Genomic DNA, 15,668 nt, shown 5'->3' on the forward strand with positions numbered 1-15,668 from the left:
GGTCTATGTCATAGCCATTGAAGGCGAGTAAACTACTATTCCTGTGGAGATGAATCACACCTTTTTCAGCCGGAGGTCTAAGACCTAGTAACGGTAATGCAGGCCAGTTACCAGATCTAGACTTAGGTCGTATCGTCTCCTTGTGTATTAGCAGTGCTCAGACGCTGTACGCGGCGCATCCGAGTGTCGTCATGCGCGCGAGGAACCATTCGGGCCTAAATTCCGTTCTACAGTGATCATTGATGGTCTAACCTGTATGTCGACTATATCTCGTTATCTCCTGAATGCCTCAGAGAGGGTATAAATAAGGCCTTTCATCGCAAAGGTTTCACGACTATCACTATCACCATCATCACCATTATCACCATCAGTGTCATTGTCACTATCACAACACCATCAATCTTTCTCACAGCTTCCGTGTCAATTGTCCAAAATGCAGTTCAGCATCATCGCCCTTATTCTCTCCGCTGCCGTTGCAGTCTCTGCCTCCCCAACACCAGTCACTTCTGGTGAGAACCTTGGTCCCCATGAGCTCGCAAAGCGTACCTGTGGTACCTTGACCGGCATTAAGCTCAGGATCTGCCAGGAAGCTTGCAAGGCTACTTGCGTGGGTAGATCCCAAGCACAAATACTGGGAGCGACTTACTAACGGGGTTTTCTACAGACTATTGGAACTCTTGGTTTCGCCAGGAAGCTCTGTGAGAAGGCTTGCGAAGCTGGTGTACGTACAAGAACATCGCTATTTATTTAAAACAAAGAAACCATCATCTAACTCATTTTAATTTGTAGCCTCTCAAGGCCCGCCACGTTGAGGGAGAAGAGGAAGAGTTAACCGCTGTCGAGGATCTCGATGCTCGCAATCTTCGCCATAAGTTTTGCCATGCCACTGTAAGTTGAACATTGATAACACACCATTAAGCGTTCTCGCTAACCATACTCGATTCAAAGTGCGATGTTATTTGCAACTCTACTATCCTTGCCCTTGACCAGCTTTACTGCCTGAAGAAATGCGTAAGAGACTTAGATCTGCAGCCACATACAATAGAAACTGACTTGTTCTTGCAGAAGGCCAGGTGCTAGATGCTGCTACCTTTTGCATCACCTGATCTCCTCGATGGGATGGGAATATAGATGCATAACCAGCTCAGTATTCTGAGAAGCATACCTCTTCTGCTAGAGATCCTTTTGTCAAAACTTGCTTTTTTTTACATGAATAATTCTCACGGTTTTACTGTCGCTACAGTTAGTTATATACTTTACACAAAATTGCACAAAATTACAGAAACAAGCCGAGGCTCTGCATCTGATCTCCTGAAGCATGAACAATCAGTCAGTCCAGCGATCTGTACAAAGTGGTTTACAGATGCGGGCAGTACGACACTACAACGGGCTCGAGGATTTCAGTTGATAAAAACGCGCAAGAAACACGCCAAGCTCGATAACGCATTGAGGCGAATACTTACAACCACATGACATCACAAACGGTGTCTGTCACGTCTATTCTAGCTAATAGGTTGCGTGTTGATCCCCAAATGCTCTCAGAGCCTCGACAATGTCCTGGTACTGAATCTCGATCTGGCTGTGACCTCCAATCTCTTCAACGCGCTCTCGTTCTAGATCTTCGTGGTGTTTTGCTCACCCAAAATACACAACAATGACCACTTCCTTCTTGCCCTCCATCAAACAACACAACAATCCAACACCGCCCTCGTCGTCCACACAGCTCGCTGGATAGCTCTTTTAATCACTTGTCCAGATAAGCTTGAAGTTTCATGGTCTTCCGTTAATATACGCAACCTACATCGATACGACATGCCACACCGAATGCTTAGACAAGAGGGTACTAGCCAGTACCCTCGATACCATCACGTGCACTGTACACGTTTGCTCCTTCGACATGGTACCCAGAGCAGTGCGCAAGACCCAACCTATGTTGAATATCCGCAGTCTAGCACGTGGTGTTCAAACAAGTATCTGCAAGTCAGCAAGGCCATCACATAGTCAGAAACACTGCGCCGTATCGAAGTTCGAGAGCGCGTAACCTGGTTCTTTCTCCTTTTGGCTCAAGAATCCTGCCCGCTTCAGTACTGAGCTCTCCATAACTGCACAACACCAACCTGACCTGCTACTTGTACTCTTCGCACAGCACCCCACCCGTGCGGCCACATAGTCGATCTTTCAGCTATCCCGGTAGATGCGATTGCAGCTATGGAATACAATGCAGAGTAAAGTGACGTCACGTGGCACCTGTCATGACTCAAGGTGCGTCCCGGTGCGCTGGATGCGATAACATGTTCGTGTGATACATTAGCCGCAAGGGTCATGTGTAAGTGAGCTGCATAATGCAGGCGTCTTTCAGCGTTGATTGCGGTAATTCGTTCATTCCGATGACTGGCCACGAGGGAGGATCTACCTGTCAGGCTGACAAATGTCGCTGGTGGTAGATGAGAAGCTTGTTCAGACGTCGACTGTAGTACGGATGCTCTTCGCTAGATTTGCTATTCTAATTTCCAATGCTACGAGTGGCGAGCTCTGCTTTTTCTGTGGTGTCGTCTTCCTCCTCAACTTCCTCATCGAACTCCTCTTCAGCTTCCACCTCAATCATGCGGACCTTGAGAGGCTACAAGTGGTGAATATGTCAGACAATGATTTTTCCTTTAACGGCAAGCAGTGAGGTTCTTATACGTACGCCAGCATCGTATGCGGCCTTATAATTTGCCTAGGCAACACCAAGAGTAGCAGAAGTCTGCACAATATGCGGTTAGCAACTTGCATTTGGTCTTAGTACTTAGAATTACGCACACAGGCGACCTTGCAGGCATCCGGGCAGACTTTGAGCTTAGTGCCAGCTAAGGTACCACAGGTGCGCTTAGATTGCACATTAGGTCTGAGATTTCCAGCGGTGGTCACTGATGCTGGATATACATCGAAGCAGGGCCGTAGTACTACGCCTGTGTGAATGCAAAATCGGGGTATCGGCAGACCCAAACGTTTATAGTCGAACTATTTCCGCTCCTAATTTTTCATTATGTTAATTGTTATCTTTCGCTTGCACCTTAAGTCTTGTAAATTCTGCTTCCATCGATCAGCCCTGGTGTACTAAGCTGAGGAAGTGTTTTCCACTCAGCCTAGTTGCGGCGTATTTCGAGTCCGTCGAACCGACGCAAGTGATTTCAGTATTTGTAGAAATGAAATGGCGCAGGTCCGTAACCCTGGCTTCTTATCAGCGTTTAAGCGTTGCTGCGTTGCTCCACTGAAAACCTGCGCTTGCTTGTAGGTTCGACTCACCAGGTGACATTGCGAAGCCGGCGATACTGTTGTATTCAGCAATCATAAGGGCAGAGTGACTTACCCCAAACTCTGCTAGTTACCATAAAAGGCGAAGCCTAGCAGCATAGTGATGGATCAAGTTTGTGGAAATCGAGCTTTCGGAGATCTCTCGATCGTATGACACGCTCCCGAATCTCCATGCTTAGCTATCACCCAGATACTAGAAATCAATCAGCTCTGCTAATTTAGTATCTATATGGGCATACACAAGCTCATTTGTGCTACGTACACACTTCATATGAAATGATGTCGGTCAGATTGAAGGCGATCGTTGCTGGTTACGAAGCACTGCTACCCTATTTTCTCCTTTTGGTAAGACAAGTCATGAAACTATGGACCGACGCGAGACCGTCGATGCGTGTCGGCCACTCCTCTGGAAACAGTTCGGACATTTTGCCTGATGAATTAGACACCAGAACTACACAGGACGTATCTTGCCAAAAACTCGCGTAAAGAGCCTTTTTCATTACGTATATTCTCAATTTTATCTTCGTGATTTGTAGCTCTACTATATGAACGGTTAGATGAAGCTTAATGCGCCAGAAGCTTGGTTGCTAAAATGAAAGCTTAGTACAGCCTGATCGCCGGCAACGGCCCGTAAGCACGCGCTGACATTGCCAGAGGCCGAAAGAGGGGCTCGTATGTACCTCAGTACGGTAGTTAAAATTAACTTAGAGAACCCACATTGCTACAAAGAGGCGAGAATTAGGGCCTGTCTACTTCACACGATTTATCCGATTTCTATAGAGTGTGGTAGGTGCGTTCTAGTCAATTTTAGCGTTGTTAGCACCTGCCGGTGCCTGCTAGTGTGACGCAGCAGGAGTTGTGAGGGCACGTCAATAATCAGATAGGGGTGTCTACTTTGACTGAGTCTGTAATTTGTATGGTACTGTACAGTATCATTTAAGACTATCTGTAAGTGTGAGGGCACTGTAGACAGGCAATGGAGCAGAGCGAGATAGGACAAATAATGGGGTAATATTTAAGAGATAAGACAAATCCTTAATAGATAAGTCTTAAGGTTTGTGAATATTATATACGTGTGTGGCCAGTAGGTCCCTAGGCTTAGCCTAGGACCTAGCTGAGGTATCTCCTAGCGTAGGGAGAATACTTGTGACAATAGCCCCCCCCTCTTTAAAGGTTTGTCCTAAACTGTAGAGAGGTCTCTAGCAACGTTATTAAGCTCTAGAAAAACCTCCTATAGAGGGAAAAACTTAGCAGGAGAAATATAGCGCTAGTAGGGGTCTATTAGTTAGCGTCTGTAGGGATAGGAAGCTGTTTAGCACGTAATAGACGCTAGCAATCCTATCCTCCTAATGTTTACTTAGTAAGCCACTAGGGCAGTGTTGCTGCATAGCTAGGTGGATAAGTCTTGTTTATAAGAGACTAGCTAAGGCTAAGTCTTCCCTTATGCCTTTATTAGCTGCTAGTTAGTAAGCTGTTACTTCTGCTAGACGTTACTGTAAATAACGCCTTAGTAGTTATTAGCTCTAAAACCTATACAGCTAAGGCTATAGGGAGCGTAATAATTATACACTAAATAGGTAATATATAAGAGGCATTGTTTACTTCCTGCGTAGCGTACACAGCGCCTAGCACTAGGCTAAGGGTTGCCCTAGGCGTGCCTGCTGTTTACTCTCTACAATCTCCTAAGTAATTAGGTGCCTTAATCCTAGGGCTAAGGCTGCTGGAGGCGTAAGTAGTTAGACGTTGTCTGCCTTATAGGCTAGAGTAGTAAGTCCCTAACTAGTAACGTCTGCAAGAGGATCGCCAGCAGCTCCTGCAGCCCTGTTCCTGCGCAAACTAGCCTGGGATTTGCTTATTTGCGGGGGATCTTGTCCGCATGCTGGCGGTAACAGTAAGCTGTTAGCCTTGCTATGCCTATGTTACGATCCACAGAACACGGGAAGGATGCAAGCCAATTACAGTGCATGGGGCACAGTAATTACGAACAAGTCATCAAGTTCAGCGTAAGCAAACATGACAGTGTCAGCACTTGGCAAGGAGCCGAGGATCACGTGACATGATCAGGCTTGGCATGATTAGTGCGATTAGTGATTAGTAGGATCAGTGATTAGTGTAATCAGAGGATCCTCAACACTAATTAGTCTGTATTACTACTACTATCATTGAAGTATATAGTTAGTAGGAACACAACCCTTATAGTTCGTGTTTAACCTTGTCAATCAAGTTTGTCTTTAGAATCTCAACCTGCTCTTGAACTAGACAGTCTACTCTGTACTATTCATTGCACCCTATCTTCACAAGCTTTGCTTAGTTAATAACCCCAACCAATCCACCAGTGCTCATCCCCGAGAACCAATAGAATCAGTGCTTACGGTCTTTGACTAAAGTATGACTTCAACAGCCTAGCGCCTTACCTAGACCCTTGTGCAGTATAGTCTAGGCTCTAGTATTTGTTTACAACGTGAATCTTAGGTAAGATTACTAGTTACCCTTCTAGCGGTTAATAGACCTGTGCCTAGATATTTGTAACAAGAATTGTCTTCCTACGCAGTAGATTGCAACAGGTAAGAGATTAGTAAGAGGTTAGGTTATTACTAGAGAGCTACTAGGTAGAGGGAATTTAGCGTATATAAGGACTGTATCTACTTACTTACAGTACCTTATTATCTCTACACCTTTATCTACATCTACCTTCTAGCCCTTACCTTCTACACTATAACGCCCCCTCTAACGTATATCTCCTATAAGGCTCTACCTAACTATATCTACTAGCTGCCTAAGAGCATACAGCCTTAGCTGTTGCTTTTATAGTACTAGTGCTGTGCCAGCATTACGCACTTAACCACCTTATCTAAGAGTAACCCTAATAGCACTATCTTGTCCTTTATCTGTGTCTTTTATTAGCCTAGTAGGTATAGGCTTTGTAAGGACAACTTCAGCGTATACCCCTGCTGTGTCTAATTAAAGAAAGAAAGGTGTGTTAAGGTATTTCCTGCGCTGCCCTAGTGTCTACTCCTGCTAACTTTTATAGATTAACCCTGTTTTCTGTTAAGCCTATACCATGCTTAATTTCTTAATTAAGCGTGCCCTCTGTAAGACAAATAATAAGACAGTTGCCTAAGGCAACTAGGTAACTAATAATAACGTAATTACTTAGGTGCAGGCGTACTAGCAGACTGCCTATAACTACGCTAAGGCTTATTATAACAGCTTTATTGCCTATAATACTGTAGTTTGTTACTATATTAATAAGTCTAGTCTAAGCAAGACTAAGTACGCTTAAGCCTGTTAGGTTTCTTAGTTACACAACCTTAAGCAGTACATTGTAGGTGTTTTTCCTCCCCCTCTTTCCTATGCAGAGCTAACTTATTATAGGCTATAGTTAGGACTGTTAGTATAAAGCTTCCTAATAACGTTGTAATTAACAGCATAATTAAGGATTACTTCTAGAAGACAGGTAGTGCTTACAACGCAGAAAAGCAGTAGTACTACTATAGTACTAACCTGACTTCTGCTGTTTAGGCTCTGTTAGCTCCTTTTAAGCAGTTTTTGTTGTCTCTAACTAAACCTACCTTAGGTAGTTGTTGTTATTACAGCCCCTCCTATAAGATAAGCCCTTCTAAGGGTTGCAGAGGAGCTGCCTAAGCTGCAGTTGTAGTTATAAAGACCCTCTATTCCTATAATACTTCTTAACAGACTAGTAGATAATAATAAAACTCTCTACTCCTATAAATGTGCTAGTCTTTGCTAGTAATATATTAGATAGATGCTGGGCCTCCTTTAGCCTCTAGTTGCACAAGTCCTAGGACTATCTATCCTTACTTTCCTATTAGCTATTTTAGAGTAGGGTTTATAAGGCGGACTTCTAAGGACATCCCCTCTTTTACTTTAGTTGCGCTAGTCTGTTAGTTATAGGGTGGCCTACTTTTAATAGATTACCTACCTAAGCATATTAGTAATAATCCTAAAGGATCTTATTGCAGTAGTTAAGGTTCTTAAGTGGTTCCTAGGTGGCTTCTTTATTTGGCTAACCTAGCTACTTAACCCTATACTCTCTTCCCTAGGCAGTAGTATCTCTATGTAACAGTATACCTTTAACTTTAAACCTGTTACTAGGTATAACGTCTTCTAGTATACTAATAGGACCTAGCTAGAACCTACTACTTACAAGGGGTTCCCTCTAGTGCTTAAGAAGTAATACGTTAAACACTAGGTGCACTCTGTCTATAGATAGAGGCAGCTTTAGCTTGTATGCTAGCTTACCTACCTTCTTAATTACTATAAATAGCCTAAGGTATTAAGCGTTAAACTTCTTTAAAGAATAACTTGTTATTAGGTTCTTAGCCTAAAGGAGAATAGAGTCTCCCTTAGCAAAGTGTTGTTTAGACTGTTTTGTGTTATACTACTAGGCGTTGCCCTTTTATATATACTCTAAGGCCTCCTTTACTATTTTCTACATTTTATACTAGTTTAATAGGCAGCTCGCAACCTGCTAGCGTAGTTCCAGTGTTGCCTTGTCCTTATCCTAGACAGTTTAGGGTTTTTGTAGCTAGTGCTTATTAGGTATCCTATTAAATCCTTTAGGGTCTGTGCTAAAGGTAACCTTTATAGGAGATTTTCTATAAGTAGAGTAAGCTTTAGAGTTGTAGGCGTACTTCGCGTATAGTAGGAGGTCTACCTAGTCATCCTGTTAGTAGTTTATGTATATACAGAGGTACGTTTCTAACTTCTAGTTTTGTTACTCTGTCTGCCTATCTGTCTAGGGGTAGAAAGCTGTACTTAATTAGTAGTTGATTTTAAGATAGTAGCATATATTAGACCAGAATTAACTAGTAAACACTAAACCTTAATCTAACAACAACATATCTAGTAGTTCTTACTTTAAAAAGCTCTGCTCTATAAGCAGCTTAGCTAGGTGTTAGGCAGTAATTGTCTTAGTATAGGGTAGGTATTAGACGTACTTGCTAAAGCAGTCTATAAGGACCAGTATAGAGTTATACTTATTCCCCTTAGCATCTATTAACTTTAGTAGGTCTGTTACAAAGTTAAGGGAGAAGTGCTGCTAGGCTGTGTTTAGCACTAGTAATAGTGTAAGCAATCCCTACAGCTTATGCCTTCTAATCTTATATAGTTAGCATATAGGACACCTTTAGATGTACTTATATACGTCCTTTATTAGTTGCAGCTAGTAGTACTTTCTTTTAAGTACTTTAGTAGTCTTATCTATACTGTAGTAACCTTCTATAAGGTTATTATAATTCCTTAAAAGAATAGTTTAGCACAGTATGATATTGTTAGGAATCTAAACTTTCCTACTTCTGCGTAAGGTCCTACTAGTGTTAACCTCCTTGTAGTGCTGTCCCTTCTTTACTTTGCTGTCTATCTAGGTTATTAATAACTAGTTTGCAGGGTATACTGCGTCCTATTACTAAACTTACTTAATAAAATCTATTAGGAGTTCTAGGGTTTCTAAGGCGTAAGCAGAATCTTCCTGCGCAGCTTTGTTTGTAAGGTGTGTAGAGGCACTAACTCTGTTGTCTAGGCTATAAAGGAGAGCTTCTACAACGTTAAAGTCTAGTCCCCTAGCTTTAGTGTCTTTAGATTAACCCTAGCTCTAATAGCCATTAGATAGAGGGTTAAGAGCTAGGGGAGACAAGTCTTTAAGGCTAATCTAATGTTAGCAGAATTCCTTAGGGACAATTTTAGGCAGTTATTAGACCTCTGCTAGGTCTTCTACAGGTATGTTACTCCTAGATGTTACCTGTACATCTTTTTAAGCCCTAGACTTTTAAATTATCTAGATCTAAAGCTTCTATTATAAGGTAGGTAGTATAGCGTCCCTAAGGGCTTACTGTTCCCTAACCTTAAGACCTTATATATAATCTAGACGTCTTAAGAGACTATCTACTACGTTCTCTAGTACTAGCTTATATTTAACTTTAAAGTTAAACCTTACTAGCTCTTCTGCCTGACAGGCTTATTTTAGAGAGAGCTCCTTTGTTGTTATAAAGTACCTTAGGTTGTTATAGTCTAAGAGTACCTAGATTGTTACAGGGGCGTGTTTAAGGTAATACCTCTACTGCCTAAAAGCTTTAATAATTACTAAGAGTTCCTTATTGTAGGTATGCTATCTAATAGATAGACCTTAGAACTTCTAGCTCTAGAACACTACTAGTTTCTAGTGCTGCTCTATTGCTACTTTAGACGTCTAGGGTAATAACAGGATAACTGCTATAGCAAAGTCTAACGCATCTATAAGAATAATAATAGGCTTATTAGGGTTAAAATGTTGTAGTACTAGGGCTTTTGTAAACTTCTCCCTAATTGCAAGGAACGCTGTGCAGGCTTCCTCTAGCTAGTGCTATAGTTTATACTATTTTGTTAGTCCCTTTTAGCTTTTCTTTAGTCTTACCTTCCCTTTTTCTAGACTAGGGACCCCCTAGTCCTCTATTAGGTTCTAGGTGGCTGTTATATAGTCTATAAGCAGTTAGACAATTTTTAAGTAGTTAAAAATAAATTGTTAATAGAAGTTAGTAAAGCCTAAGAACACCTAAATGTCCTTATAGCTTAACAGCTCTAGCTATTTAGTAATAGTGCGGACCCTCTTAGGGTCTATAACTATGCTGTCTAGTGTAATAATAAATCCTAGAAACTCTACTAACTTGCTAGAGAAAACGCACTTACTAGCCTTTGCAAACATCCCCTACTTAACTAGGCAATCTAGGACCTCCTTAACGTGCTTGTTGTAGTCCTTCTTATCCTAGGAGTAGATAAGGATGTTATTAAGGTAGACTACGCAGGTTCTATCTAGTAGGCCTCCTAAGGCTTAGTAGATATAGGGTTAAAACGTGGCTAGCGCGTTTGCTAGGCTAAAAGGTATTACTAGGTATTTAAAATAACTGTACTGTGTCTTAAACGCAGTCTTCTCCTTATTACCTTCCTTAATCTAGAGCCTATAGTAGGCGTTATGTAGATCTAGCTTAGTAAAGACCTTTACTTTTAATAGGTAGTCTATTATCTTACTAACTAGCAGTATAGGGTACTAGTTCTTAATAGTTACCCTGTTTAATCCCTAATAGTTAACGCACAGTCTTATAGTGCTGTCTAACTTAGGGACAAACAGGATAGGAGCACCTGCTGGTAACTTGCTTAGGCAGATCTAGCCCTTCTCCTGTGCTGTCTTAAGGTACTCCTAGAGGATGTCTAGCTCCCTGTAAGACAGGTTATAGATTAGGAGGTTAGGAACTTTAGCTCTATTCTTAATCTTAATAGAGTAGTTATACTCCTAGTGTAGTGCTAACACACTTGTTTGTTATTTACTAAAGGCAAACTATTTATAATAGAGGTGTTTAGGCATATAATTAAGTTCTTCTACGTCTAAGGCGTTGTCTCCTAGGATAGCGCTGCTGTTAAGTCCTACTGCTATAATTCTTAACTGTTTAGTAAGACAAGCTGCCTCTAACGTCTGTCTAGCGTCTGCCTAGTAGGCGTCTGTTAGACTGCCTATATTTAGGCTTCTAGGATATAGTAGATATAGCTGCTCGCCCAGACCTAGTTTACTAAATAATTGTTTAGCTGTTAATAGCTAGACTCTCTTAGCGTTGTTAGTAAACTACTTATAGGTTCCTGCTAAGAAATAGATATATAGGTCTGCTTTAGCTAGCTATAGGTAACCTAGGACTAGGTTATACCTAATAAATAATGTAGACTAGAACTTAGTTAGTCTAATTATCTTAGGTACTCCTTTGCTGTTATAGCAGACTACTGTTAACTAGTACTAGTTAGTTAAGGACAGCTCTGTGTTGTCTAGGACTACAGCCTTTAGTTGTTAGTTAGTGCCTGTTAGGTTAAGCCTTAGGTCCCTAGCCGCGTCTTTAGTAATAAGGTTTAGCTCTAAGCCTAAGTTGTACAGAGCCTAGAGGGTCCTAGGGTTACTGTTAGCGTTATTAAGCTAGACTGTAACTGTTATGCAGGTTTACTTCCCCTTAGTTTCTAACCCTAGCTGCAGGTAGGACAGGTTAGCAACTAGGGCTTGCTATTTTCTAGATTTAGCTTGCTACTAGAATGTTAATAGCTGCCTCTGCAGCCTCTCTAATAGCCCCGCTGCTAGTATCCTTAGGGCTGTTGTCCCTAGTTCTGTAGTTAACCTTAGGATTGTTAATAGTTGTTTCCCTTAGGGTTCTATCTTCTGCCTAATGAATTGGCGGCACTAGTTGTTAGCTAGGGGTCTCCTAGGTGCTTCCCAGTGTCGCTCCTAGAGGGGGTTAACGCCTAACTATTATGCCTTTTAAACTTTCTCCTATCGTCTAAAGAAAGAGGTCTCTTGTTTCTACTGCTACTTTTAGTCTACAACCCTAAGTTTAAGGGGACTGTTAAGGTTTCTGCGTTTTAGAGGGCCTGTTTAAACTCTGCCTACTTAGTAATATGTTCTAGACTACTATTCTGCTAGATTTTATATTAGAGTGTAGGGGGCGTAAGGCTCTATATAAATGCTATCTTAAACTTATAGTTGTTACTGCTGTCTTTAAAATTTGCAAAGTTATAGGGCAGTAGAGACTTCTACTTATTTAACTTTATTAGGAAGGTATTAACTAAATTGTTAGACTTCTACTTATAGTTAAAGTACTTATTGTAGTTTTTATACTGTGTAAAGACTAGGTCCTAGACAAGCTACTCCTCTTCTGCGCAGAGGTTAGCCTAGGTCTAGATTAATCCCTTATTAATATGTTGTTAAATTAATTCCTAGTAGACACTATAGTAGATAGTGCCTATAATCTAGTAGGTACAGGTTATAGAGTCTTTAAGTACTTAAGCGTACTAGAACGCCGTGTCTATATCCTTAATCCACTAGTCTACCTACTAGGTTAATAGAGGCTTATTGTCTGTCTTAAGTTTTAGCTTAGGCTAAACATTATTAAGGACTTATATTATTCTGCTAGCCTTATTAAACACTAGGTGTTAGCTACCTAGTGCTTGTCCAGCGTGCGTCTATTACAGGGTTTTAACTACCTAGTTAAATTGTTATTGCTAGATTTTAATCTCCCGCTTAGTGGCACTAGACAGTTCTGCCTTATTAAGTGCTTCTAGCAACAACAGGATAGAAGCTTATAGTAATTCTATTGCAGGTTGTATAGCGCGTAGCGTTAGAGCGTCTAGTATTGTAATACCTGCTGTTATAGCGTCTAACTTACCCCTAATGTAAGGGTTAAGTAGTAGCTCTATAGGCAATAGTAACACCCTAAGTGCATTATCGCGTTATTAAGCGTCTAGCTCCTAACTAAGGTTATTGCAAGGGGGTAGCTCTTCTATATTACTAGTAGTTAAGCAGAGGTTATGTTGTCCTCCTGCCATTATAATAGCTAGGTTTTTCCTGCTCCTCTGCTACTAATTAGCTGCCTGTTCTAAGAGGAGTATAAAGGATTTGAATGGTAAGGGCACTGTAGACAGGTAATAGAGCAGAGCAAGATAGGACAAATAATAGGGTAATATTTAAGAGATAAGACAAATCCTTAATAGATAAGTTATAAGGTTTGTGAATATTATATACGTGTGTGGCTGGTAGGTCCCTAGGCTTGGCCTGGGACCTGGCCGAGGTATCTCCTGGCGTGGGGAGAATACTCGTGACAGTAAGAGAGTCCACCCTAGGGGCTGTTCAGACCCAGGTCACGTGCAACAATAACCAATTAATTTCAGGTACCCCTCTAAACAGAATGCAGAACCAGGTCACGTGCAACAGACAACCAGGTCACGTTCAACAATAATCAGACAACTTAATTAATTTCAGGTACCTCTCTAACTTAATTTTAGCTTTATAGTCTAATTCTATAATTGTCTAATTATCTGTACCTTATATATGTTATTAAATAGGTTAATAATACTATTTACTGTTATGGGCTCAGACCTTATCTAAGCCTTAAGCGAGAGGGGATAGTCACGTGCTCTACAGACATATTAGAAGGACACGTAATGTGTTACCTCCTTAAGAGATATAATACTATATTAACCCTTATTATATCCTACCCTAAGGCTAGTCTATAACATTTATATCTCTTTTTCTAGGAGAACAGCTAGCACTTATACTATATTAGCTAGCTCCTAGAATAACCCCTTAAACATATCTGTCTCCTTAACCCTTTAGGAATTTATAGCCTAGATATTATAGTTTATAATAAACTTATAGTAAGCCTTAACTACTATTAATAAGTATATAGTATTACTTAAACGTAATAACTCTAATATATGTGTGTTTGTAGAGTCTCTAGCATAAATAGCTAACGCCTGTACTAGACCTACGTCTACAGTCCTATTATCCTCCTTAGGAGTAACGCTGTACCTATTAACGTCTACCCTAGCCCCTAACCTACCTTATAAAGCGCTGTTTTTAGCGTCTGCTCTAGGCTTATATGCCCCTATGTAGACGTCTACAGCCTACAGGAAACCTCTTCCTATAGGTAAGGCCTTTACTAGAGACAAATCCTTATTTAAGGCGAGTAGGTTGTAATAGAACATAAGCTGCAGGTAGATATAGCTTTATTAGTAGGCTATAGAATATATTTACCTTTATATAGTCCTAGCTAAGTGCGTCTGTATAATAAGATATAGCTCTGTTCTATAAGATTAGGGGTACCTAAGGTGTGTAGAGCCTAGAGGACTTCCTAGCATACCTAGAATTCTGCTATAGCAACTACTACAGCTAGAAACAGGCCTAGGCAAAACTAGAAAGCGTCTGTTAGGGTCCTAACAAGTTGTTCTTAGACTTTTTTATCTAGTTTAAGCAGCTACTAGTGCAAAGTGCCAGCCTCTAGTAGGACAGAGAACAGCGCCTATTAAAGCTCTACTAGGCCCTAAACGCAAACATCTATAATTTAGTAATAAACTAAGAAGTAACTTATATAGGTTATAATATAGCTATTATAGAGTATAAGTCTATTACTATAGACATTAAGACTATAGCTATAGAAAACTAGCTGTGCTACAGCCCTGCCTAGGCGCTGCCTAAGCGTAACAGGGATAGTAATATTAAGATAACAGTAATGTCTGTAGTGCGCACTAGCAGCAGTGCTAAGCGTAGGGGTTAGAAGTAGTCTACTCCTAACTAGGCTACGTAGGTTCCTAATAAGGTATTTTAGCAACGCTAGGAGGCTAACCTGTATACCTATTGCGGCAAAAGGGGACATATTTACTAGGATTGCGCTAACGCAGTAGTAACTACAGTACAGGCAGTAATAATTATAGGTAAGAAAGAGGCTAGTTTATATAGGGGAAACTAGCTGCTCCTAATATAAGTCTAAGTTAGGAGCGCTATAGGAGTATATTAGTAGAGGAGACTACTAGTGCAGGGGCATTATAGGCTGCTAGGGGAGCTATTACAGACTCTATAGACAAGCCCCTATTCTACATTCTATTATTTATTAATAGGGTAATTTAGGCTAATACGCTAGTAGACATAGGGTGTAAATACTTTAGTATAGTAAGTAATAACCTTCCTGCGCGCTTAGGAGGAGACTTTATTAAGGTGCTGCTACAACGCTTAGTATAAGCAGTAGGCACTAGTAGGAAGTCTATAATCTCTTGTTTAGTTCTATTTAGGTACAACTTAGACAGGTAGCGCTTGCAGGCTGTAGCCTACGTAGTGCCAGGTCTAAGCTAGAATGTTATTTTAGGGAAGCCCTAGCTCTAACAAGAGGGCGTAGTGTTAGACGTAGAAAAGGGCATACTAAGGATATAATAGGTAGGGAACCTTATTATCTATAAATCCTTATAGTGTACAGCAAATGTTTACGTAGCTCTCCTATTAGCATCTAAGTTTAATAAGACCCTAGCTAATAGGCTCTAGAAGCGCCTGCCTAGGGACTGGTTTGTCTCTATAAGCCTCTACAACATTACTAAAATCTTCTTAGTTTAATCCCTAGGAGCGTAAGGGACAGCAGAGGAGGTAGACCCTCTTCCCCCCAAGTCAGTCTAGTTTTAGGACCTGTTTAATAAGAGTAAGGCCTCTAGCCTTCCTCTATATAGGGGCTAGATAGATTACTATATACAGTTATAACGCAACCAGTCTAGAAAGGAGGAGCCTCTACCCTAGGGCCCTCTGTACTACATGCTAAGGGACCAGCTACTTAAGCTATAGAAATAGGTGTTAGCACTAATAGACAAGGGGTAGATCTACACCTCCTCTTCCCTAGTAGGGGCCTTAGTCCTGCTAGTTAAAAAGTCCTTTAGTAGGTAGCGTATGTACGTAGACTATTACACACTTAATAGCATTATAATTACTAACTAGTACCTACTCCTTCTTATTAAGGAGACCTTGCGTACACTAGGGGGTGCCTACTAGTTCTCTAAGGTTAATATCTATTTAGCATTTTACTAGATTT

The 15,668-nt window shown here is 40.9% G+C and overlaps 1 protein-coding gene across 1 annotated transcript, besides 12 other annotated features; it reads left to right on the forward strand.

Annotated features, from left to right (window-relative positions):
* Positions 1-4,254: part of a mobile genetic element that runs on past the window's edge.
* Positions 334-399: a tandem repeat.
* EKO05_0004587 (uncharacterized protein) lies at positions 434-1,080 on the forward strand (the record flags this gene model as incomplete). The annotated part of the gene is made up of 5 exons (XM_038938706.1): positions 434-607; positions 665-721; positions 790-888; positions 949-1,011; positions 1,066-1,080. The coding sequence occupies 5 exons, from the start codon at positions 434-436 to the stop codon at positions 1,078-1,080; spliced, it is 408 nt and encodes a 135-aa protein (XP_038800372.1).
* Positions 4,038-4,254: a long terminal repeat.
* Positions 4,251-4,732: a mobile genetic element.
* Positions 4,255-4,258: a direct repeat.
* Positions 4,733-4,734: 2 nt separating the features above from the next.
* Positions 4,735-5,214: a dispersed repeat.
* Positions 5,215-5,703: a mobile genetic element.
* Positions 5,370-5,410: a tandem repeat.
* Positions 5,698-5,763: a dispersed repeat.
* Positions 5,764-5,956: 193 nt separating this feature from the next.
* Positions 5,957-12,930: a mobile genetic element.
* A 252-nt stretch (positions 12,931-13,182) lies between these two features.
* Positions 13,183-15,668: part of a mobile genetic element that runs on past the window's edge.
* Positions 14,299-14,332: a tandem repeat.

Source organism: Ascochyta rabiei, chromosome 6 (assembly GCF_004011695.2).
Source record: "Ascochyta rabiei chromosome 6, complete sequence".
Lineage (NCBI taxonomy): Eukaryota > Fungi > Ascomycota > Dothideomycetes > Pleosporales > Didymellaceae > Ascochyta > Ascochyta rabiei.